This window comes from Athene noctua, chromosome Z (genome assembly GCF_965140245.1).
Source record: "Athene noctua chromosome Z, bAthNoc1.hap1.1, whole genome shotgun sequence".
NCBI lineage: Eukaryota > Metazoa > Chordata > Aves > Strigiformes > Strigidae > Athene > Athene noctua.
In genome coordinates, this window is record NC_134077.1 from 53718164 (window position 1) to 53745910 (window position 27747).

At 37.7% G+C, this 27747-nt stretch overlaps 1 protein-coding gene across 9 annotated transcripts in view; it reads right to left on the reverse strand.

Annotated features, from left to right (window-relative positions):
* Positions 1 to 27747, reverse strand: part of AOPEP (aminopeptidase O (putative)) — a 198357-nt gene that overhangs the window by 159626 nt on the left and 10984 nt on the right. For all 9 annotated transcript variants that reach the window (XR_012635630.1, XR_012635631.1, XR_012635632.1 and 6 more), the window contains exons 3-6: positions 22634 to 23595; positions 11840 to 12006; positions 5630 to 5786; positions 576 to 824 (exon numbers count right to left, since the gene is read on the reverse strand). Coding sequence is in view for 6 of the 9 variants with exons in the window: in XM_074932976.1 (XP_074789077.1) it covers positions 576 to 824; positions 5630 to 5786; positions 11840 to 12006; positions 22634 to 23439 (1379 nt within the window). In the remaining 3 variants the exon portion in view is untranslated. The remainder of the gene's footprint in view (positions 1 to 575; positions 825 to 5629; positions 5787 to 11839; positions 12007 to 22633; positions 23596 to 27747) is intronic.

Here is a 27747-nt window from a genome sequence, read left to right on the forward strand (position 1 = left end):
AAAGCTAAAATTCTACTGTCACTGCACAACTGGAAATTATATTGTAAAACCAAAAATATTTAAGCTTTTTATTCTCCACAATTCCATGAAAACTTGATAATGTTATCCTTACAGTTTGCCTTACTCAGCTTCCAAAGACCAGTGTTTGACTAGAAACTTGTAAATCACTTAAGGTTTATGAATAAACTCTAGATCTGGATTTTAACATTCTCTCTTTCTGTCAAGATATAATGGTAAAATCAATGCCAGAAGAAAACATGACAAAATGTTAGCAGCATCAATTATTTAAATGAATAGAACCAAGTAGTGAACTTCAGTTTGGCAAATGAGGAAATTCAGACCCACATGTTTAATGGGCTTGTATTTTCCTTCTCTGAGCCATTAAAACTAAAATTAAAGATCATAGCACAAAGGATGCAAACATGGCTACCCAGATGAAGCCAGAACTAAAGTTTTGTTTGGTTTACGAAAAATAGCACAGCAACTTTATATTGATAGCAATTTGACACTGTTAACTACCTGATAAGAAGGAGGCTAACAAAACACAGGAGATAGACACTAAGAATTTTCTTTACCTGGCCATTCCCAGGCTGGAAAAGTTGGAAGGAACTATCAAAACATCAAGCCTCGAAAAGGGGTGAGTACCCAGTGTGGTGTAAGCAGCTGAGAGGCACTGAGGAATTAGCTGAAGCAAATGTTCTTTGCAGCGTTCCACAAGGCAGTAGGGAGCAAAGACTCTATAAGGAATGACTGCCTGCAACCTGGCAGCAGGATTTTGGAAACGGCAGGGATATTCCACATGACCACAGATTCCTTCATGCCACCTGACAATAACAAAGGGAAAAAAAAAAAAAAAAAAAAGAGAGAGAAAAACTAGTTTAATATAATACCAGAAATGTCCACATGCTAAGACAAGCATATTCTCTAGATATCAGAATGGCAGAGTTAGTTTGTGTAAAACCAACTCATTTGTATCCTCACAGTTCATGCATGTGCAACACTGTGAAAACACTCATTATTATATGCCTGAGTAGAACCAATAAATTTAAGCATAACAAAAAAATCTAATAAAACTTTTTTTATAAAAGATATTTATCAAAAGAACAAGTGCTCAAAATGTGCGTAAAGAAAACTAAGTAACAATACAAAATACTTATTTATTCAGAGAATTCCTATTAAAACTTGACTACAAAAATAAAATTGTGTATATATTAACACACACGTATTAAGTGCAATTAAAATGAAATTCCAAGTGGGCTTTTTTCTGTTGTTCTTATTAAAATTCTCTAGGAATTTTTACAGATTTTTTTTTTTCTTAAGTGGAAAACAACAGTAGATAGCAACTCAGGCTTATCACCATAGACATTTGAAAATGCCACATTAGGATCAAGCTTATTTTAAATTACTTTTACAGGATATTCAGAGCTGTAACTGGAAGGATGAAGGGGTAAATCAAATCCTTTCTAAACACTGAGTCATATAGCTTCACAATAATTTATCTGCCCAAATAGACTCATATGTAAGCAGAAATCAGCTTTATATTTTCACCTCATAGCCGGTCTTCCATACAGCACAGAGCCTCTCCTTGGTTTGAACCTTCAACTTAAGGAAGCTGGTTTTACTCTGCCTGGACAGGCAGAGTGCTTACTGTTATTGCATCTGGCATCACCCAAAGCATTTATATTTGAAAGATCATGCTCCAGGTGAGTGCTGACACAGAAAACAAAATGATAACTCTAGAAAAGGCCTACATTTTGATGAAGTGCCAACACTTTAACACCCTAAACTCTCTCTGTGAAAGAAGTGGACTCTAAGCCATTTCATTGATTATGTATGCAAAGAAACTACATCCAGTATTATACAATTTTTTTCCAAGGGTGGTCTAACCTAGAATATTTGTGCTCTAAAACAATGTCACTTTGTATTTAATTATCAGAGTTGAGATTAGGCAAGAACATGAAAGTTAGCATACTATCTCTTGTAGAAGTTGCTGATTGCTTAATGACTACAAGGAGATAGGAAAATTATTTAACACCCTCATTCCATTTAACATTTTCTTTGATACAGTCTCCTTATGTCAAACTCACTGGTACCTGGACATAAATTACATAACACATTTCAAGAACTTCTTTTAGAAATCATTCCTTTTCCTCCTGCCCAAGAGTTTATCTCCATTATGTTACCTGAGATACGACCTAAACATTTGCTTCTCTATGCATTTGCTGTAGTTTGAATCTGCCAGCAGCCAAACACCGTGCAGCTGCTTGCTCACCCTCCCCCTGCCCAGGGGATGGGACAGGGAATTGGAGGGGTAAAGGGAGACTCATAGGCTGCGATAAAAATAGTTAAATAATTGTAATAAAATAAAAACAATAAAAATAGAAAGTACAAATAGGTAATGCACAATGATACCCAGCCCGTTAATGCCTAGCGATTCCAAAAGAACCCAGAAAGAAAGAATCAGAATGCCAGAAGCAAGAGAGAACCCCCTCCTTCCTGGCCAACCCTCCTTTGTATACCGAGTATGACGTTACATAATATGGAATATTTAATTGGCTAATTTGGGTCCAGTGCTCTGGCTGCACCCTCTCATAGCTTCTTGTACACATGCACATGGGCAGGACATGGGGAGTCAGATAGTCCTTGATCTCTTAGCAACAACACAGCATTCTAGTTACTAAGAAGAAAAATTACCTCTATCTCAGTTGAAACCAAGACACCATTTCACACCCTTTCTAGAAATAACTGCTACTGTGCATAATGTTTGTTTGTTACCTAATCTTAATGCCCAAAATAAATAATGTGTCTGTTGTGCTAACTCACAAATAAAGGTTAACTGGATGTAACTGTAGGAGCAGGTTTTTAAGAACAAAGATTTTTATGTTCTAATTAACTGCAAAACGACCTTGTACACTTAGGATCTCCTTTATTGTCTATGCATAATAGACACCACACTTGCAGAGGATTTTTTAAATTTTTTTGGTCCATCTTCTTCTGAAACACATTACTTCTGTTTCTTGCACTGTCACTAACTCAACTGCTATAGATACATCATGATACCTGGGCCAATTAACCCATCCGATGACCATCACACAGACTGACTCATAACAATGACCATCACACTGATTAAAACTTGCACTAATCTTTGCTACAAAAAGCTACACAAATATTTCCCTTTTTTCAGAAGTTTTTAAAAAAATGGAAACTATAATTTATTATATCAACAGTGTCAGAATAATCTTTTGCATCAAATCAATAATAATTCCTATTACTAAATGTGCTGTACATTAGAGAGGAATATATAGTGAATATCTACAGTGTATTTCTGTAGAGGCAGTCAAATTATAAACATATAAAAAGTAGAGGAATAAACACAAAACAATTTCTAGAAGGTTATCAAACCTATAAAATATTTTAAAGATTGAATAGGCATGTCTTACTGATCTTAGGTAAAACACAAAAATTCCTATTCTCAAGATTTACAAGAATTTTTAAAAACTAAAATTAGTAAGGTTGCAAGCCATCAGAATCCTTTCATTTTAAATTCCACAAGAAATACCTATCAGGTCCTCAAGTTCCAAAGTCTCACTATCTTTACCAAAATAGTAAGGACTTCCACTGTCTTAATGTTAACACAGTATTAGCTCAAAACAGCTATGTAAAAGGCAAGTATTGTTTCGGCTAAGTTTCTAATTGCATAACAGAAAAAATACTTAGAGCCTGACTAACCTGATCTCCTTCTACAGCAAAACATTTTCTGTTGACATGGGGAGACCAGTGGATATTATTTGCCTGGACCTCAGCAAAACATTCATCACCGTTTCCCACAGTGTTCTCCTGGACAATCGGGCAAGATATGGACTGGACGGATGGTTTGCAAGATGTGTAGAAAATTGACTCACAGATCACACTCAGAGAATGGTGATCAAAGGGTTCTTAATTAGGTTGGCAGCCTATCACAAGTCCCCCAGGGATCAATACTGGGCCCCACATGGTTCAACATCTTCATAAATGTCCTGGATGATGGGACTGGAAGCACCCTCACCAGGTTTGACAATGACACTAAACTGGGTAGTGAGGTGAACACATCAGAAGGGACAGCCATCTTCCAGAGAGACCTGGACAGGCTGGAAGAGTGGGCTACCAAGAACAGGGTGGAGTTCTGCATAGACAAGTGCCAAAACATAACCAAAGAGCCCAGCCCAGGCTAGGATCTGTGTGTCTGGGGAGCAGCCTTGATGAAAGGGACAGCCAGGATTCCTGGTGGACAACAAGCTGAACGTGAGTCATCGATGCGCCGCTGCAGCAACAAAGGAAAATCAGATCCTGGGCTGTATCCTCAGGGGCACTGCTAGCAGAGACAGGGATGTGATCATCCTGCTCTGCTCAGCACTTGTCAGGCTGCACCTGGAGTACTGTGTCCAGTTGTGGTCCCCACAATTCAAGGAAGACATAAACAGATTGGAGAGGGTCCAAAGGAGGGCCTCAAAAATAAACAGAGGGCTGGAGAACCTTTCCTGTGAGGGAAGGAAGTAGGCCTTTCTGGAGAGGGGAGAGAGGGGGAGGAGGAGGGGACACCTCATCACAGTATTCCGGTACTTAAAGGATATCTACAAAGGGCACAGAGGCTCTCTCTTCACAAGAAGCCACATGGAGAAGACAAAGGGCAATGGGTGCTAGATAACCTCATCTAAGCTCCCCTCCCAAAAAAAGACTGGACCAGATGATCTTTCAAGGTCCTGACCAACCTGCGCTGTTCTGTGATTCCATGATTCTATGAATTCGAAAAGCTGAGACTAATATGTGAAGAAATCAAGTGCCACATGTGAGACTTCTGCTAAGTGGAATACATGTGGAAACAAGTGGTATTTCTCCAAAGACTTAATTTTTAGCTTAAAATCTCATTTGCAGGCCTATATAGTATTGTTCTGTTCATCCATCACTTTGTAATAATTTAAACTCAATGAGCAGATTTGACTAGATTGGAAGGAGGAATATATGTATCCAAAATAATTACATTTCTACAGGTTTGGAGAGACGGGTAAGTAGCTACTGCAAGTGCTAGACAACAGGGTATATTTTATTGAAAAGAATCATTGGTCCAACTTTATTTTATGGGACATCTGCAACAGGTCTTTCATGTACTCAGTCAGCACACAATCGCTCCAGGCAAACCACTGTACAGATCAGCTCTTACTCTGGGATGGGACTGGACAGGAAGGAAAAAGCGAGTAGGCAATACCATAGTAGGGGGCATTAGGTTAGGTATCCAGAATGGACCAAGTCTAGCAACATGAAAGATCTTACAGCCAGGCATCGGTAAGAAACAAGGGAGGACCTGGTACTGCTGAGCAGGGCATTTAAGAGGCATAAGATGTAGGACGCAAATCCAAAGGACATTGGGAATTATTAACCCTATTGCTCACTAAGCAGCTTCTTTTCACATAAAAAGACCAAACCCTTACCCATGAAATAATGCCTTTGGAATTATTTTCCTGTCAAGATTTTTCTGACAAACTAAATAAGTTCTATTTTTATTCCTGTATTAATATGACTCATTTTTACATTCCACAGAGTAAATTAAAATTATCCCCATATAACTCATTTTTCAACAGTATTCTAAACAAACCTGAAATCAACTTGTGAAGATGGCAAGGAAAACTCAATGTTTGTCTGTATAGCAGTTGCGAAGGACTGCTGTTTAACTTCTTGCCAGCACCCCACAGCAATAGTGAAGGTGGATGCTGGCATTGGCATAGTCACATAGTAGTACCAACTCAAGATACCTGTAAATGAAAAGAACATTTGTACAGATTCATAAGTCACAGCACATATTCAGTACTCGACATTTTTATGCACTTGAGAATTTGTGCCAATCCTCTCACCTTACATCCTGGTATTTTTGTTGAGGAAAGAAAAATAATTTCACTGAGACATGCAAGAGCAGTCACATGTCATCACTCTGGATTCAGTACTGTTTACTTACACCTGAAATGTTCCTCTATCTGCTGATGTCTTTTATCTGTTTATCTAAATAATGCATAAGTGGGACGCTATTAATGCAGTTTAACATGACTGTACTGTTACTGACCAAGCACTGCATTAGACATTAAATCTAATAGCACTTTTTGATATATAGACACAAAAATATTAAAATTTAACTCTTTCAAGATCAACCTGCATCAACCACCCTATGATTTTGTCTGAACTCACAGTGCCAAACTGATAGGCAAATTCTAACAAAAACCACCAGTGCTTGTGAACAGGAGCTGGCAATCTGAGATACAAGATAAGATAACCAGGCAGTGAGAAATCAAAGCTTAGAACTAGATGAGATATTGCCTAAATCAGTGATTTGGTCATGATAATCCAGGAGCTGCTAAAACTAGATTAGAGAGACTATTAGAAGAAAAAATATGGTAAGTCTTACCATTATGGGAACAGAGTGCTGGAAGACATGGAGTACGGTATAGGATGACTATATCTATGAACGTGGATAAACTGGAGGACATTTTAGGGCAGCATACTTTTCATTAATCTAAATGCTGCTTAGGTTTTCTGTTTGTCCCTTTAAAAGGGTATAGTTTAAGGGTCACAAAGTAGTCATTTATGGCCACAAATAGAGTTACTACACAATACTTTAGGTTAATTACTCTTGGAAAGAGCCTACCATGAGTTACAACCTGCTGAATCATGTGCAAATAACTGTAGCTGTAGCAACTATGGAAACATACAAACTTCAGTTATTTTAAGAAAACATGAATAGTTCTACAGCAATAGTATTCTGACCAGGGCTATGGAACACTACCAAAATGAAAAAAAAAACAATCCAGTGGAGGCCACAAGACACAAAGGAAAGAAAATAAACAACTGCAGCAAAGCATCTCTGGGTTTTCGATCTTAATGGCCACAAAAGGTCAGCTGCCCAAAGGACGGACCAGCAAAAAAATCAACAAATTTCCCACATACTATTTAGAATTCTTTTGTCATACAATGACTATGACAAAAGAATACTGTCCTGTAAGAGGCATACAAAGACTCTGCCTCTTATATGTACTAGTAATCACTTACAGCCCCTCACTCCATTCCACTTCTGGCAATATTCACCACTACCGTCAAAACGGCTGTTTATATCTTCTACTTGAAATAATAATAATGTATTATGTAATTACTTCCTAGAATTTTTAATGCATTTAGCTATCTTTGAAACTGTTAAAATTATTTGAGTCCTATGGAGTCCATTATAACTGAAGAGAGATGAGAGACAGTATGTTAATGCCAGATGCCAGAACATTAGGAGTACTTTTACTTAGTATATTTTCCCTCAGATAGTTTGTACTAACATAAACACCAGAAAATACAGATGATGTCCATGATTTCCTAAAACCCACAAAACTCAGCTACCTCTAGGCCCCTGATATACAAATAAGAGCTAGCGCTAATTCATAAAACTATCACTAAATAAGCAGTTATGTCAAAACTACTATTTGGCTGGAGCACCAGGTTTAAGAACCATCTACCTTTCTGAAACTCTTTGTAAATTGTAGAGATCTTTGATCTCATCTGAAACCCAGAGTTTCCCACAGAACACACATTTATGCCAGAGCATTAGTTCAACACTGTCTCAGAGGGATGAGTAGCATGTGATGAGCTGTCAACTCCCATGCTGTAATTCCTGATATATGTCAGAGATCAATCAACACAACTACTGGACTCTTTTGTTTTGCCTTGTGGAAATTGAGAGAAGCACAAACAAAAGCAACCGTTGTTGCTGCTAGCTCCAGAGCAGTAGTAGTGGCTTTTCTAGCACTGTATTTCCTCTCAGCAACAGAATATACCTTCTCACTAGAATCAGAGATGTCAAAACAAGATCAAGGACTACATAATGGCTATTACATTATGTATATTGTATATTACATATTGTCTATTATATATTGTATATAATATTATATATTGTATATGTATATTATATATATTGTATATAATATAATGGCTACTACATTATGTATATATATAAACTACTACATTCTTGGCTCAGGTGACCAAGAAAGCCAACGGCATCCTGGCTTGTATTAGAAATAGTGTGACCAGCAGAAGTAGGGAGGTGACAGTCCCCCTGTGCTCTGCACTGGTGAGGCCACACCTGGAGTGTTGTGTCCAGTTTTGGGCACCTCAATACGAGAGAGATCTCGAGGTGCTGGAGCGAGTGCAGAGGAGGGCAACGAAGCTGGTGAAGGGCCTGGAGAATAAATCCTGTGAGGACCAACTGAAGGAGCCAGGACTGTTTAATTTGAGGAGGAGAAGGCTGAGGGGAGACCTCATCACTCTCCACAACTACCTGAAAGGACATTGTAGAGAGGTTGGTGCTGATCTCTTCTCACAGGTAATTAGTGACAGAACAAGAGGGAATGGCTTTAAACTGCAACAGGGAGGTTTAGACTGGACATTAGGAGAAAATTTTTCACAGGAAGAGTGGTCAGACAGTGGAATAGGCTGCCCAGGGAGGTGGTGGAATCCCCATCCCTGGATGTGTTTAAGGGTCGTTTAGATGAGATGTTGGGGGATATGGTGTAGGGGAGAACTTTGTAGAGTAGGGCTGATGGTTGGACTCGATGATCCCAAGGGTCTTTTCCAACCTGAATGATTCTATGATTCTGTGTGATTCTGTGATAACGGGATAGTAACCACACAAAAAGCAAGCTAGTCCATTTCACACTTGAATTGACTTCTTGGTTGAATATGTACTTCTTGAACATGAATCAAAATGAACGTAAAGATACTTGTGACTAAATATATTTGCACCTTCCATGTGTTACAGTAATGTGCTGAAGGAAAGGAAAACTGCAAAGTGTTGAAAAATAAATCCAGTGGTTAAATGGCTCACATTACACACACACACAGAGTCCTCCCTGTAAAACTTTCTCCCAAAGGGCACTGTCAATTGCATTTTTCTAACAAATTTTTCTTCTCTAAGTACTCCATAAAGAATGTACGGTATTTTCAAGCAATAGTTACCATTTGTACTAATTGTACACTATTACCAAAACCTGTAAATACAAGTGGCAAATGAGGAATCTGTGCATGACAGTACACCTAGTCTAGCTATGCACTGGATCACAGCATCTGTGCATCTAGAGATACAGGTCTGTGAAGCAGAATGCAGATATCTGTTCTGTCTCTATCGTCTGCTTGCACACTTGTTATAAATATGACTTTTAAAGGAAAAAATACTCAGCTAACTTGCAATTCTATTCAGAATAAATTCATTCACAACTGCTTGCCAGAATGCTTATTTTTTCCAAGAAATAGCATTTTTTTAAAAACGTATTTGTGTTCTGCCAGTCATGTATGATTTTTATAAATATGCAGCACAAAAATATCATACTCTATGTAAATGATTTGGCAGAAAAAAAGTTATTTTAATTGAAGTCACTCTGAAAGGCTTTTACATGTGTTTTACAAATGCAAAGACAAAATTTTAAGTTGGATAGATTTTTTTATTCTCTGCATAACTGTCTATCAACAAGATCTATGTGGAACAGGTTATTTATTCTGAACTTTTTAACCCTTAAAAGTCCTACTAATTAAACTAATGAATTTTTATTCCTAAATTCATTAAGAATTTATTCAAGGCTTCAGATTAGCCTTGGGTTGGTTTGTTTTTTTAAAACATTCCTCACAATATCGCTCCTTTCGCTTCTTTCCTCGGTATCTGTTTTGTAAATTTTACAATTCCAAACAGCTCTCTAACACTGATTTGTCATTTCCAACTGTATATAAGCATGAAGATAGTAAGGGTCTCATCCATGACTGAGACTTCGAGAGCTACTGGAGCACAATGCCTTCTACCTCTAAAGAAACCCAGCAACCCTTGCATCATGACATCAACATTAGCATAAACAGTTGTGTGTGCCACATTGATCTGTAAGCAAAACCTTCCACGCTCTTGGGAATTCCATCTTGAAGAGATGCAGAAGGAAAACTGTATGTACAGAAGTGCAGTAAGTGCTCCTGCTGCTTCTCTTCAGTAAAGTTCAGAACATAAGTTTGCCATTATCACATAGCTCCTAAAGGAGCCAGATTCACTGCTACATTTGGTTTTTCCCAGTTCACACTTTTCACTCAGCGTTTTATTAGCACAGTGAAGCTAAAATGAGTAATTTCTTCCCTACTGGCCTTTCCATTAAAGACTTCTTACAATATTTCTTGCTTTCACAGAGTTCTTGGGAAAGGAAATACTGAGTTAGCCACTGGACAACCAAAAAAATTTTTTAAAAGAAAGCTTTAAGCTGACACATGAGTTACCAACATAAACTGACCCACTGCAATAACTACAAGGATCTATACAAAAGCCCCTTCTTCTAGACACCCCTGACAAGGCTGTCTTTGGGTGTCAAAGCCCCAGTGCTATCATTAAAATACAGTACACTGATACAATTCTCAACACTCCATCAACAGCATTTTAAAAATGGTTTTCCTCAAAACTAGTTTTTTTTCTTTATTCAAGTATAAATGTTAATGGATTTTTTAAACTAAATGACAAAACAGTGTAAATGAGGAATTAGTTCTTTCACAACACAGCCTTTTAAAGGACCTACTTGGTCTAAGAGAGTATCAGTTTTAACTGACTTATGACATACTGCCTGAAATTTTTTCCAAGCTTTCTATCTAGAAATTCACACAAGCATTCTTCTTCCTCTTAGTGTTTCAGACCACATAGCCACCACAGAGACAGACAGGCAACAGCTCATCAGCAAGGCATAAGTGTGGATTAAATTAATTAAACAAAGATGGCAGAGCTGTTCTAGTCTGAAGCACTCTTGCTTTCTTAATGCTGAGACAGAAAAGTTTTATTGTCCAAGTGAGGTGAGCAGCTCGTCATGGCAGTATTCCATATTTCAATAGTAGAGATAAGGCTTGAAACAGGCTTCACATATGTCCAAAAACAACAAAACAATGCCATGCAAATGGATTAACTGATGGTTCCCAAATCAAGGAGACTTTTCATTCTTCTTTTTGCCTCAAGAATAAGCTTCCCTTTTTAAAGGGGAATAGAAGATTTTTTTTTTCCCCAGAAACACCTAATTCTAACATTTTCCTATATGCTACTTCTCATTAGAACTACTTGCACTAAAAAATACTGACCCTGTTTGACAGATTATCTCCAAACTAATGGAAGCATGACATACTTTGTATTATTTTTTGTAGAACTGCCTTAAAAACTTCCTCCTCTGTGTTGAAAGGGGTTTAGAGAATAAAGTATGATCATTACAGAAGAAAAATACTTGCTTGCTTACTGTTGCACTAGGTACGATCTACCAATGCTAAAAAACCCCAAAAGACTAGATTTTCAGGGCACTGACCTGATACTCTTCATCTACTCCATATATTTCAGGAAACAGATAGGACACAGTGACCACATCTAATCACTGACATGCTCAGCTACACTTGGACTGAAGAAGTAAAACTGAAAGTTAATTATCTACCAAGGCCTGAATTTGTCAAGACACTGATACGGTACTTCACCTAAGAAACATTCAACTGCTGAGTGGTTAAACAAGACCAATTTGACAAGACAAATGAAGACTTGGAAAAAGTATAATGAATAAAAACACATTAAAAAGCAAGTACAAGTGAAATGTAAATGCTTTGAATTCTTACAAAGTTATCCTAAGGCCTCTAGCAGGTAACTTTTCCACAGAATGACATAGAGAATACACAAAGACATGTAAGTGCTTTTAAGATTAGGAACTTTATTCTCTCAAAAGTCATTTATTTATTAAGATGTATTACTAATGATAAAAATACTGAAAATAATGTTATAGAAAACATATTTCACCTTCTCGAAGCTGGACTGGTTCTGCTGAGTTTTCACCACTCATTAACACAACAAAGCCTGCAGCTGTTCGGACTGAGGCTTGCCATGTTGACAAGGCAACGGGCGGTTCTTGGCATGGGAAAAGGGCTCTGTTGTTTATTGGCGATCCCATCGTATAAACACATGGTCTAGATGGAAGGAAAAGAGTTTGAAGTTTGCGTTACAATAAGAAAAACTGAGTTAAGTTTTCTGACAAAAGTCAAACCTACTGTTGTACTGAGGGTTTTCTTCAACCTCAGCTATGTAGGTTTCAAACCAGTATGACATGAATCAATCAAAGCATGATTTAAGTACTTTAAGACAGGATAAAGAAAAGCAACATTACCACAATAATTTTTACATAAACTAGAAAAGAGTTCCCTCTCCTGCTTCTTCATGAACTCTCCTTCCAGCCTCATACAATAGCTTTCAGCTGAACGCATAAGGCCAAAGAAAGCTTCTGAGTATCTTCTGAAGATGCCATTGCAGGGCTTCCCCAACACCTGTGACACCTCCGTTTTCATCACAGCCTGCTGTGCTTTCATTATCATTAATACCATCTCTCTGTACAACCTGGAGGCTCACCCAAACTCAGAGCAGCAGAGTCCTCCTTAGTCCAAGCCTCAATAAATCTTGACAATTTTACATTTCTTCTTGCAGCAAGGTAATGCACGCTAGTTTACCTGCCTTTCAGAATTTCAACCACAGGGCATATAATGAGAAGTATTTCTTCCCTGTCAGCCTTCTTTGTCCTTTTCACATAGTAATCTTCCTTGTTAGTACTGCTCTTTTTGCAGTTTCTCTAACCCTCTCCTAGGCAGCCTCTTCATGTACTCCCCCTTTCCAATTTCAACTGCAGTAGTTCATGCCAGTCAGTTTCTTATTAGCAGCTTAGCCACAGATGGGAAGATAACAAGGCCTTTCACTAACTTGCTGGTGCACAGATGTAATAATTCTTGTTTTACTTCTTTTGCTGCATTTTGCAGTTTCATCTTAATTCCCAGTACTTACATAACACCAGTCTTTAGCTTAAAAAGGGTAAGTTTTCAAATATAAGTTACAGAAAACAGTCAATAGATTTCTCCAGCTAAAGAAAGAAAATCTTGAAAGTATCACTTCACTGCAGTGAGTTTTTAAAAACCTATGGTATTTAAAGCCAATATTCTGGGAGTACAACACATTATTTCGTGAATATTTGAGGCTAAAAATATTCTGATCAGTATCTTTCATAACTTGAGTTTAAACATCATCAAACACTCCAGATAATAGGAGACAAGTTGTTAGGGCAAAACCTATTTTGCAGTGGCTAAGATATGATCAACTTGTTTACTCCCCTCCAAACAGCTCATCCATTCAAATTACTTCTTCCCTAAAGCCAACTCTAAACTACATAGAGGGAAAGAAATTGGAGACACTGACAGACATGGATGAAAAATATTCTGAAGTTATTTTTGTGCTCTTCTCAAAAGTGCTATCTGCACTATTGGATTGAGAGCTGTCCATGGCACAACCCAGTTACTGTGGCAATGCAGGCCTGCTGACTTTTCCCTTTTAAAACAGGGAGGTGGTTTAAACAGGTCTACTGTTAATGTACACAAACAGAAAAAGAAAACAATCTGGCTCCCTCTGCCATGTATCAGAGTGAATAGAGTATGACATAGATATCCAGTAAAGCTCAATAGGTAACAATGATGGCAAGAAAGTCTACTGGTTATGTTTTACGCCATAAGACACAATGTATAGCTAAATGCAAAAGACACTGATCTGTACAAGTCTTTAATTAGCTTTTATTTCTTTGGAATTAATCTCCTAAAATTGAATCTGTAAACAACTCTGATATACATAAATTTATTGGATTTGCTCCCAGAAAAAGAAACAGTGCATGGCAGTGAGCTCACAAGAAAAAGGAAGAGCTTGCTTTTTCATCTCCTAGGAGGTTCTGCTTTCTCCTTATAATGCTAGCCAAGAGATACTGGACATATTTACCCTAAAATGTATCTGTACTGGGAGGGGATGGGGAGGAAAGGACAGTTCCTCCTTCATGAAAACTAATGCTGTTTTGCTGGATGCCATTGGTAATGCCCAGTCTTAAGAGCAATATAAAAGATTTTCATATCCTGAAGAAATTTTGGAGGAAAATGCCACAGTGACTGAGAAAAAGGGATGGCAGAACAGTACTAAGCATAATGTTTCAATACTGTGTCAAACACACTACAAACATAACACGGAACAGATGCTACAGAGACCATTAATGTTATTTCACTCTCAAAGAGCACTTTTTACCTGCAGCCCATAAAGTGTTTTACAAATAATATCAATACAATTTGCAGATGGGGAAAATGAAACACAATGAACAGATCTGCTTAGTGATAGTGTTCAAGCTGTGCCTACAGGCTTAGTTTCAAGCAGTCCAATAGCTTTCACATTTCATCAGGAAACCTCTCATTATGAGAAATAATATGTAACTAGCTTTTTTTCCTAAAACATTTTAATGCTAAAATAGGTACACAGGTAGGTCACATGTCTTTACAATTAAGGCCAAAGTAAAAAGGGATTTAGAAAGTGGAGAAAGACTGGTCAAGTACATAACCTTTTCTTTAAAACTTAACCTCCCTCCCACTCCTCATCTGTTTTAATACCATTTTTGTCCAGATATACTTATTAACTTCATTATTTCAAACCAAAATGTATTAAAATATGTCAAAGTCACTAAGAAACTAGTAATGAAACATACAGGTTCTAAATTCTGAGAGGAAACTATCAGAACAACAATTACATCAGCTTTTAATTAGATATTCATACATTCAATGAAAGGTCACCTGTAGGCTTCACTGACAGCACACAATCAACTGAGATGTCAGCTAACATTGAGCAGTCTCCTGTTCTGCTTTAGAGAGGAGTGCTTATAAGGTGAAATAATTATTTTTTTCACCTTTTCTTCTTTCACTGGAATTTTTAATCTACTTCGCTCTCATCCTAAAATATACCTCCACAGATTTCTTTTGCTTCCCATGACAAATCATGTTTTACTTTGTTGATTTTTTTATACTCCATTTACAGTTATAATTTCATTTTACAACATTGGTAATAGTGCAGTTTAGGACACCCATTGCAGCTACAGTTTTATTTGTTCTAGGTCAGGCAGCATAATTCCAGAGGACCAGAAGCATAATCCCTGTCCTGATATGGATGAGATTTTTTCACCTGATCGAGAAAAAGAAAAATTACTAGCTAACCAAGGTACATCAGAGAAAAGCAATGACAAATAATTACTTTTGGACTGCTTTTGTTAATTGATACAAAATTTGCCTTTTTTCTGATTTATCCCTACCACGGCTAGCAAGAAACGTGACATTTCCTTTCCTTCTTCCTACTATCTACCCTTTCATTCTCTCTTCTTTCACATTTAATGGTCTTGTAACATTCAAATCATCTATTTATGTAACACATTGTTTATGCCAGCCATCATCTTTGCCACCATAGGTTGGAAGACATAAGGAAATTGAATACAGCAAAAGTAAGATAAGCAGAGAACTCAGGCTATTTGCCTAATTACTTGCGACACTGGAAAAACAAGCACCAACAAAACACAAAATATGTCTCCAGTCACTCATCTGGCCAACTTTATGACCAGTAATTCCCAGTGACCAACAATCCAAGCTACTGGAGAAATCAAGTAGTAGTTGTGGTATTGTTTGGTTTTGCTCCAGGGGTAGACTTGAGGCTGTCTGTTGTTCAGTAATCTCCCAGAGCCAAGGAATCTGAGGAAAATTTGATTCATGCAATCCTAACTCACCAGTATTCCATATATTTTCATAACGTAAGAAAACCAGTTCAAACCAGCTCTTGGCAGATCTCCCTCTCCCATGTAAGCATATCCATTATAATAACAAATTAAGCTACTAACTTAAAGCTAATAATAGATGTTTAGCTGATACTCTGTTCTCCAAACAGGAACTTGCAGGTCTTCTTTGATATACCCGCCATCAAACACTTGAATCATGTCCTAAGGCTCAGCCATGTCAACTTGTTTTCTTTAATGTCTGCTCAAGGAAAATGCTCAGCTCAGCAACTCTAGTCCTTTCCTGTTGTCCCAGTTCAGCTAGGATAGGGTTAAGTTTCTCCAGCAGAGAGGGGGAAGGGATCTCCAGCCAGGTTATTCATACCATGCTGATGTCAGGTCCAGCGTGGGAAGCTTTTTCCTTTGTGGCTTTGGTGAAGGGGAGCATGCGAGCAAGCTGTCTGTAACCATTACAGTATTTCTCTGTATATCTTTTGTCTTGTTTACTGTTATTGCTGTTTATTGTTGTTATCATTGCTACTGTTGTCGTTCAGATTGCTTATTACACTGTTGTATTAAGTTTCTTCTTATTTTAACCCGGGGTTTGTGCCCTACTTGTGTCCGAGGGTGGGGGAGAGACAACGGCAACGTGGTCTCTGGTTCTGGCAGGGCCTAAACCACCACACCTGTATTTGAAAAAAAATAATTTCCCTATTTCTTCAAGGTCCGTCTCCATGTAAGGAGGCAATCTCCTGCAACTACAAAGCCACTCCCTGTAAAATCACTGCTGATGCAGCTGTTTGTTTCTCTAAATTACAGTGTCATTTCCACAAAGCAGCAGGATTTCTTGACACCTAAATCACACCAACTTTTTTGTTCTGCTTTATCAATTTATTTATCTGCAAGGTGTTAGTGATTGTCATCAGATAATAAAACACCAGTCAATAACTACCCATGACTTTTTCAAACCACTCTCCAATTTAAAAGTATTAAATATGATTATGAGATAAGTGATTCCACTGACTTTTCAGTAATCCCTGTTACTCTTATGTTGGTTTTCAAACAGCTACATAGCTATATTTCTAAACTGATACTTCACTGTAAATTTTTTTTTTAATTTTGACCGCTAATTTGTCGTCCACATCAGGTATATCAGTCTTGCTTCTTGCACATAGTGCATGCACAGTCTCCTTCTCAAAAGTTTTATTTTTCAGTACAGCCAACACTGGGAATCAAGTATAATAATGTTAAGACAGGACACACCTTTTTTATCCAAAGTAAATCAATTTAATACTGCTCAATTGTAGTTCCACTCTTCCTCTAACAATACGTTTTCACTTGTTTTGACCTGTATTTTTGGCAAATGCAATATCCTTAACAGTTTCTTCAATGTTCACACATCTGACCACTCCTTAGGTATTCCATTCTTGTACATCTATTAATATTGCTTCTGTAACACCTTAGGAAGTACCACCAGACTGTGTTTAAACAAAATTTAATTTCATAGACATAGCTCCTGTTTAAATGGTAGCACAGATTGGAGATAATTGACTATTGGCAGAGAAAACAGAAGATCACTATCTACCTTAGGTGCTTCAACTGCACATTACAGAAATGCATTATTTATATCAAATGAGGAACCATGCAATTCAATGATACAATCACAGAATCGTGTAGGTTGGAAAAGACCCTGAAGATCATCCAGTCCAACCATTAACCCAACATTGACAGTTCCCAACTACACCATATCCCTCAGTGCTATGTCAACCCGACCCTTAAACACCTCCAGGGATGGGGACTCCACCACCTCCCTGGGCAGCCCATTCCAACAGCTAACAACCCCTTCTGGAAAGAAATGCTTCCTAATATCCAGTCTAAACCTTCCCTGACACAAATTACCTCTTGTCCTGTCACCTGTTACATGGTTAAAGAGACTCATCCCCAGCTCTCTGCAACCTCCTTTCAGGGAGCTGTAGAGGGTGATGAGGTCTCCCCTCAGCCTCCTCTTCTCCAGACTAAACACCCCCAGGTCCCTCTGCCACTACTCCTACGACCTGTGCTCCAGATCCTGCACCAGCTTTGTTACCCTTCTCTGGACACACTCGAGTCATTCAATGTCCTTTTTGTAGGGAGGGGCCCAAAACTGAACACAGGAATCGAGGGGCGGCCTCCCCAGTGCCGAGTCCAGGGGTAAGATCCCTTCCCTGTCCCTGCTGGCCACGCTATTGCTGACACAAGCCAGGATGCCATTGGCCTTCTTGGCCACCTGGGCACACTGCTGGCTCCTGTTCAGCCGGCTGTCAATCAGCACCCCCAGGTCCCTCTCTGACTGGCAGCTCTCCAGCCACTCCTCCCCAAGCCTGTAGCGCTGCTGGGGGTTGTTGTGGCCCAAGGGCAGCCCCCGACATTTGGCCTTATGGAAACTCCTCCAGTTGGCCTCAGCCCATGGCTCCAGCCTGTCCAGGTCTCTCTGCAGAGCCTCCCTACCCTCAAGCAGATCAACACTCCCGCCAACTTGGTGTCATCTGCAAACTTGATCCCCTCGTCTAGATCATCAATAAAGATGTTAAACAGGAGTGGCCCCAAAACCGAGCCTTGGGGGACACCACTCGTGACCGGCCACCAACTGGATTTAACTCGGTTCACCACAACTCTCTGGGCCCAGCCATTCAGCCAGTTTTTTACCCCGCAAAACGTGTGCCCATCCAAGCCTCGAGCAGCCAGTTTTGCTAGGAGAATGCTGTCATTTAGTAAGGTCAAAGGCCTTGCTAAAGTCAAGGTAATTTGAACAATTGAATGCTGCATCTGAAAAGAAGCATTTAATTACATATGCTAGCATTAGCACTTCTACCAAACTGTACATTTATGCTTGCTGTATTCACCTTCATAGCTTTCATATAGGTAAAAATTTCCTGAATTCTTTAAAAATACACTGATATTTTAATCTAATAATAAGATAACATAGAGATGTTCAACTAGACAGGTACAAAATATTTTTAAAAGGTAAGACACTTAAACTGGCCAAATATATATCAAGATATGATAATAATTTTTTAAGGATATCATTTCATGTATTCCACTATTTCCCCCTTTGGAAACTTAGCACAAGATTAACTCTTTCTAGAGTGTTTCCCCAAAACTGCCAATCATTCTTTAATAGCTTCTAAACCCACACTTTTTCCATAGCATTCTCAAGAAACTAATACACTTGGACTAATTCAACCCATTCCCTTTACTTCGCAGAATTATTTTTTTTCTGTATATCTGATATCTAGGGCTCAACCTGAAAAAATAAATGTGTGTGCTTGTCCAATTCATCTATTTATTCATGTATGCCAAGGCAAATAATGCACAAGTAGTTTACAGGGTTAGGAGCCAGTATTGAAAGGTTTCAGTGTCATGGAATGTCTTTCATTGATGACATTCATATCAAAGATACTCTTTCATTCCTAATACCACAATGAGGAAATGAGTTCCATTCCATTCACTCATTAATATCAACAAAATCATTAACTAATTTATGACCAAACTAGAAGTGGCAATAAGAGGGGTAGAAAATAGGTGGGAGGAATCTCCCATTAGAGGTAAATGCACAAGGCTGTCTGCTAGGAAACATACTTCTTTAATTTTAACCCCAATCTGTTTAATCCTTTTCTTAAACAGTAAAGAGATGAGATCCCAGGATATTTTAACAAATAAGGATTCTTGACAATGATCATGAGAAAGCATTTAATTCAAATATACTGGTAGCCATGCTGATGCTGACTCAACACTGCTACATAGTCCTAAGAGTTAGGCAGAACTGCTTAAACACCATGATGAGCTGACAAAAAGTTTCTCCTTTCCAGTAATTAAAGATGGTTTACACACATTATTCCCTCCACAACATGGTTATTATAGTGTCTAAAACAAGTTATTATTTTAAATAATCTCATAATACTTAAAATTAGTAAAATACTGCAAACAAATGTATAATTTTGTTAAAATTGCAACATTACCTTCTCAGTTTGAAACCCCAGTGGTATATTGTGATAGTAAACAATTGAAAAACTTTGAAACAGAACTGCTATTTGTTTATGGTAAATATATTAGAAACTTTATAGTCAACACTTTCTTTTTCCTATTTTAATAATTATGTTGATCACTGTTAAAAGTTACCTGCCAATTTTAAGAACTGGTATAGTCCTTGTAAGTATAACTTTTGGAGAGAGAAAAAAGTGTGTATATTTATACACACACATATATATATGTGCATACCAACATATTCTCACACACATACTCTATTGCTCTGTTTTGCCCCCCCTTTTAGTACTTCTGCATAAAGACCCCCAAAAGCAAGTTATTACAAAAAAACCAGGTTCTAAGGCTAAAGAAAAACTTCCTTCTTGATCATTAATGTATCAACAGCCCAAACAGGGATATGATGAAGTTCCATGTGTTCAGTTCCTCTACTGAAGCAGAAGTGCTGCCGTTCTAACATCAGGTTTGCATACACATATATTAACTTGCCTAAACTCAGCACACAAAGCTTTGTTTTAACAGGGATTTTTTTGGTACTATAATACATCATTGTTTAAAACAAATAAAATGGAAGTCTTTATGAAATACTGCATAGGTAAAATTCCAAAATATTGTACTAGTGTTAAATTAAAGGAAACATATTGGAAGTGGCCACACAATGCTTGTACTTTGTTATTCGCTTCACTTTTTTTCAGGGTTAGAACCACAGATTATAGATTCCTCTGGGAAAGGACTTGACACTTGCCTAAAAAAGCACCATATGCATAACTTGGAACAATTTAAAGAATTCCCCTATGAGAATATAATGTAATAGTACTTCCATGATACATTATAAATGGGCTTTATCTTTAGAAAGGGAAGGAAAGGTATGACAGCATTTTGTACAATGAGCTTTACCACTACATTTATGAGTTCATCACATACAGAATTCAATTTTTAAAATGTAGCAAGGAAGATTCTGACAACTGTGACATGAAAACTCACTTTCTGACAGGCATTAGTTTCTGGAATACCCTACGAAAGACTGGAAATAAGCCAGCTTGAGACTATTTGCTGCCATCAGATTGCCTAACCCACGTCAAGCCATCTTTTCCTGCTTCATTACTGATTCATAAAATTCTATGTGTTTGTGTACAACTGCCATTAAATGTCTCTAAAAAAGAACAACACTTTACAGTGGAAGGAAAAAAGTCAAAACTAAAAGATGTTAGATGCTTAAAAGAAATCTTCCAATACTCAAAAACAATGCACAAAGCCAACACAGAGGGGAGTTCTATACCAGTTGAGTGTTGCTAACATTAGTCTCAAAGACTTTAGTAAGGGGACATGAACATGTTGTGTGATCACAGGCGACTGCCCTACCTTTGCATGCAGTTAAAACTAAGACTTTTCATAACTGAAAATACTGTAGAGTTGAATTTCCTAAACTCCTACCAAAAATAACTCCTTGGGGAGTGAGGATGGGAGGGGGAAGGGGAGGAGGTAATGAACATGACTGAGACATTCCTGGACTCGATGCCGCTTACAGTTTAGCTGTAGAATTACCTAACTACCAGATGTACCATTAAAAGGCCTCTTTTTTCTCCCTAATCTGTATGCCAGGGAGAAGACTCTTAATTTCTGTTAGCATAACTGAAATGCCCCTCACTACAAAAAGGACATTGAATGACTCGAGCGTGTCCGAAGAAGGGCAATGAAGCTGGTGAAAGGCCTGAAACACAGGTCTTACGAGGAGCCACTGAGGGAACTGGGGTTGTTTAGTCTGGATGCGATTGAGGGGAGACCTCATCGCCCTCTACAACTACCTAAAAGGAGGTTGCAGAGAGCTGGGGATGAGTCTCTTTAACCAAGTAACAGGTGACAGGACAAGAGGTAATGGCCTCAAGTTGTGCCAGGGAAGGTTTAGACTAGATATTAGGAAGCATTTCTTTCCAGAAGGGGTTGTTAGGTGTTGGAATGGGCTGCCCAGGAAGGTGGTGGAGTCCCCATCCCTGAAGGTGTTTAAGAGTCGGGTTGACATAGCACTGAGGGATATGGTGTAGTTGGGAACTGTCAATGTTGGGTTAATGGTTGGACTGGATGATCTTCAGGGTCTTTTCCAACCTACACGATTCTGTGATTCTGTGAAAGGTAACCATGTAACTCTAGATTGGTAATGAAAAGCAAGTAATCAGTCAGACCAGTTTCTTCCTCACGTTTCAACTTTTGTTCCTGTTTTTTAGGTATAAAGAACTAACAGCCATTAAAAAACAGCTTTGAACATTACAGTGAAACAACTGCAGCTGTAGAAGTCAAGAGTAGATTGTAGTTTCCCTCCTATGAAGAGATTATCTGGAAGATTTCTGTACAGCACTGTGTACTTTCACAAACGCTAGATAAAATGCCAATTCTTCTTGCAGTTTCAGTTTGCAGTTCATTTGCTATCATCAATACAATTTACTTAATAAATGAAGGAGATTTAAAAAGCGGATTATGAGAGACCAAATAGGAAAATACTGCATCTCTAAACTTACTAAAGTATTGATAAAAGACTAGTTGTAAAGCAATTCTATTAAATATTATGTATACTGGTCTGTATGCTATATGATCAATTGTGTAAGCCAGGAAGCAAAAAGAACACAAAGTATTAAAGTGAAAATAACCTGTCATGCATACCTTCTCTTCCCCTAAGTGATAATCCCCTATTCCCTGCACACACTTACTCCATTTTTTTTAAACTCCTATTATTTACTCCCATTCAGAATGACCAAATGCAATCACTTAGGCCTGAGGTCTGCAAGACCATTGGGATTTCTTGAGCGGAGAGTCTGTCTGTCCTCCTACAGGACAGCAACAGGATTCAAACCAAGGATGAAATTAAAACAGTGGAAGAGAATGCTCATCATTTCACAGTTGCTCAGCATTACATGAGTCTGTATTCTTGCACCTATGTTTAAAGCTAAAGTGTGCAAAGCTTTCAGGTAATAGTTACATACTTGCCACTCTGGTCTGTAGTCCATGTAATAGATCTTCCCTCTGGTTTAGTTTTGTACCATATCCTTATTGCATGAGGAAAGTCTGTTGGAGTCTTAATTCCTGATTTCCTTATCTCCAAGCTCCAGGTGTCAGTAGTAAACAGAAGCTCTCCGCAGCTGGGTGCTTGGCTGCAGCAAGTAAAATAGTACAGCTGTTCCTTCCAGCGATCTGCAGGTAAAGTTACAAGTTCATGTACGATCTGATTCCTGAGATTTTCCAGCTCCTTTGAATCATCAGTTAGCTTGGCAGACCTTGTGAATTTTTCAATGCCTGACACAGCAGCTACATCTACCTCCTCAACCTTTAGCACGGATAAATCACAGCAGTCCAATACCAGCAGAAAATCCTTTTTCCCATGATTCTCTATGTCACAGCAGTCCTTTGAACTAGAAATCCCAGAAGCCTGTTCCTCGTTGCTATGGTTACCATTTTTATCAGAAATATCTTCTTCACCTTTACCACAGATAGCAAAATCATTATATTCTGTTTTAGATGAACAGGCACTCACTTTTGTCACAGGAACATGGTAGGGTCCAGATGCCCTTATTTTACAGGTTTCATCAAACTGTGACCGGCAGCCTTCTTTGCCAGTACTGCTGGTTTTCCTGTACCGGCTCCCAGTTTCAAAGAATAAAACTATGATGCCTTCAATAACTTTACTTTGAAAATCGACATCCAAGTCCAATATATAGTGCTTTACAAGCATGTAGTTAGTGTTGGCCATTAAGGGCAAGTCATCCTTCATCGGGTCTAACTGTGCCTCCATGTTCCAGTCTATTGGGCAACAGTTTTACAAAGCCTTAGTCATTTCTTACATATAATGTCTCCATAAAGAGCAAGGATATTCAGACTTCCAGTGCCAAAAATAATTCTGATTAATATTGCAGAGTTGAAATTAATTGCAGTTCCTCCTTCTCACATTCTATTAAAAAACAAAACAAAAATAAATCAGATAATCGTTTCACAACTGTTTCTGAAATCTAGAAGTTATTTAAAGTCAATTGCCTGTATTAAAAATGTATAGCCAAAGGGTGATTGTGTCTCTACAGAATGGCATCAAGCTAGTTGCTTCAGGATTTGCTGTCAAGAACCACTGGCTTTATTCTTCAGAGAAGATCTCTAGTGAAAGTATTTATAGACAGCTTTTATAAACTGAAAGAAACAAACTTCACTACAGGCCTCCTGTTGACCCTCTTCACTCACAATAATCCTTTAGAAAATATACATGATTATGCAACATCTAATTTATTACTGCACTGACTGTTTTAAAGGTTGCTGTATTTATTTCAAATGCATTACCTCAAATAATAGTGATCATTTTTCAACTGTGATTCTAAGTTAAGAGTAAGCCTAAATCACCTCATCAGTCTTAAAGTTTTAAAGCAATAGTTTCATACATAAAAAGCATCTCCATGAATTAATACACTTTCCACATTACAAGTGTTCTCATATCAGCACTTCTAGCAAATTACAAGAAAATAAGACAATTTACTGTGAGTGCATTTCAAGTATTCCGTTGAGAACGCTCATGAAGAATTTTCAAGTTTATAGTTAAAATACTTAAGGTATATGCTTAATAGCTGGAAACCCATTAACTCTCAGGATAATAGCATCTTACAAAAGACAAAAGACCTTCTCGGTGGAAAATATGCAAATACCTATAAAAGCAAAAAAATATTAAAATGTATCAACATTTGTTGCAACAACAGGCAGAAGTTCACCACAGAAGTTTGTCATGCATTCCCTGTTTTGTTATGATCATTGAGCTGAAGTTATGCACTTTTAGCTCACTTAAGTCCTTTTTGTCTACTTTCTAGACTAGAAATAGAAATCAGAGGAAGAAGCAACTGTTAAGATCTGCAATTCTCTCCCAGCCAGTTCAGTGACACTTTCATGATAGGCAGCCAAGTCTGTTTTTAAGTGCCTTAAGTGAACAAATACTCCCTTGTGACATTGTTTCAGTTGTTTCACAGCCTCATCATAGACTTCAGTGTCCAAAGTCACTTTTTGTCTTCTCAAAGTCAGCACAGAGGAGAACTCAGACTCCCCCAAGACTTGCTGTTTCTTTTGTTGGAATCCAGGGCACGCTATCAAGCTAGCATCAGTAAGTGAAAGACTCGGGCCAAGAAATCATCTGTACTGTTCCCTGAACTAGCTTCAAACAAAGCGCATAAAACATAGCAAAACATTTCCCTTCTTTGATGGCTTTCTACCACTCAGAAACAGCTCTTACAGGGATGGCTTTGACGACAAGCTGAGAAGAATCCTTCTTTCACATTTGTATCAATCCTCCTGCACTCCTGCACTCCTACACTCCTGCTCACTTCAGAAGGCCCTCTTTCACTGATATATCCCAATAAATTCAGAATAATTTGAAGATTGCCTGCAAGAGACACTCATTGCATCTTCTGAACTGCTTCCAGTAGATACTTTTTATTCTCTGAGTTTCCCAAAAGTTCTCCAAATTTAATCATCATCTTATTCATTGTAACAGATTACTATTTTGAGTGCTTTCAAACTTCACATACTTGCAAGAAAACACTTTGCATCTTACACTGCCCTAACTGATGTGTACATCTGTTTACTTTCACAATTCAACCTTGTATCAGGATCCAAAAACAGATTCATGAGCTCCTGCAGAGTCTCAGTGATTTCAGTGTGACTTTCCAAAGATTACTTATCTTTGCAAATATATGTGCAACACTGATCTGTGTTTTGCCAGTTCGACTTTAAAAAAAAAAAAACAACAGAGGAAGGTGATGAATAAAGTACCCTGAAATGGATATTGGTACCTAATACCATCATAGCGATTGCTTTCTACTTAATTTAAGGAAGTCCAGAAAACAGTAGAGAAGTGGAACTAAAGCATTTAGGAACACCTGTAAGAAAGGCTGAGGGAAGATTCAACAAATCTCAGCTTGGTGAATCAGCACTGTCTATAAATAGCATATGGCCATTACAATCAGGTCCTTATTTTGACACCTAATGGGGAATATCAGCAAAGCAACCAGAGGTTCTAGATGCTGTAGCATGAGCAATGCATCTGTGATGTCTGTGGACATAACACTGAACTTGATGTTACCTGGATTTTTTTCTGACTACCAAAACCTCATGACTTCTGACATTAGCTAAGTATTGGTGGTATAAAAAAGAAAAAAAGTGACTTGGTGGAGAAAAAACCCAACACCGAACCAGCATTCAAGAATTCCTGTTTTGCACAAATACTTACATTTTATCATTTGAAAACCAAGTACAATATAATACCGACATACTTTATAAAACATGAGTACTATACTAACAGTAAATATTTGTGCTATACTGCTTATAAGTGTTTATATCTGGTTTTCTGTTTTCCCATTTGAAGACATGATCAATTTCTCACCTCAAAAGTATAAGACAATTACACTAATTTACATTAAATTCTCAGCTACCATGTTAAGAAGCATCTCTGAACACATTAAAATAAATAGTAAAACTGCAGTTCAATGCCAACAAAACGGCATTTATTTTGTATTTAGAGAACGGTCAGATTTATTTAACATTACTTAACAGGGCAGATTAAGAGGTCACAAATAGTGCCAGACAAGTAAATTCCCTCCAAATTAAAAAAAAAAAAAAAACAACAACCCACAATCAATTGAAGCATTACCAAAACATTAAATTATATAAACATAAATCCTCTTGAAAACTATTAATAACAAAACATGAAGGCCATGACATTTGAGACAATTGAAAACAAAAGCCAATGAAGCTAAAAAAACCCACAGAATAGACCTTATTTTTCTACAGTTGAAAGTTTCAGATCAACACTTGTGTTTAGCAGAGATGACACATCAGACCATGTTTGCAAACAGAGCGACAAGAGAAACACACTTATAGACAAGTAACAACTATTACTGCATACCCTCTGACACTAATTGTTAATTCAGATGTAACACTGTGTCTGTTTAATCCTGTTTCAAAATCTCCTTAACTTTAGATATCTCAGCTATCAAAAACTGTAGGTAGCCTATCTCCAAGCACTAATAAGTGAATTTAAATGGCTGTTTTCAGGTGTCTCGGCTCCTGAAACTCTGAAGAATTTTTCAATGAAATATTTTTAAGGAGTCTACATAACAGAAGCTGATACACTATTCTATTCTGACAGTGTTGGGAACCTATTCAATTATCTTTGTATTTTTGTACTGTATTTCGATAATTTCATATTGATATTGAATTAGCAAAAAGCTCCATCTTCTGTTCAAAGCATACTTCTGTTACAAATTATATTTCTTCACTAAACCCTCACACTGAAAGTTGCATCCTATGAAGTGAGGTGGTGTCTCAAGCAAGTGGAGATAGTCCTGTTTAGAGCTTTCCTAAGTGCAAAAGAAACTGAATTTACACACTACAGTTTTAAGACAGAGTAATCGTGCATCCTTTTCATTTAAAAGTTTTGTAATAATTTCACCAATTTCAGCTTTTTAAAAGTAGGAGTTACATTATGAAGGCACAGCAAACTCCACTACTCACATGTGGAGTATAAAGACTTCAGATGGTATAATGTGCAACAACAGGTGGAAAACTGTATTAAAAAGAACACTGAAGACAACCAAGGACATATATGACCATAAGCTTATTTGTCAGTCTTGGGATACATATTCTCAGTGAATAAAAGCTTCAGCACTGGTTTTTCAATATCCAACTGCAAACATGCATACACTGAATTCAGAGGAGGAAAAAAATGTATACAAGCAAGAAGCCTGACTTTTTTTAAAATGTCACTTCTATACTATCTGATCTATGCCTGGAACATCCATAAATTACTGCTCACTAAACATGACAAAAATCCACAGTTAACAGAATAGAAATTATAAATTAAATTACTTCCTTTCCCTGTTCTCTAGTGTTTCACGGTCATGCACAGCAGCAGTGTTTGTTTCAGGCAGTTTTATACTAATGTGTAGTTGTACAGATTAAGAAATATCAGAAGCATACTATAAAAAAAAAAAACCCAAACAATAATAATTTTTAGAGCTTAGCTTAAAACTATTTTTGGTCATAGCTGCATAATTCCAATTACAGTAATTTAGAC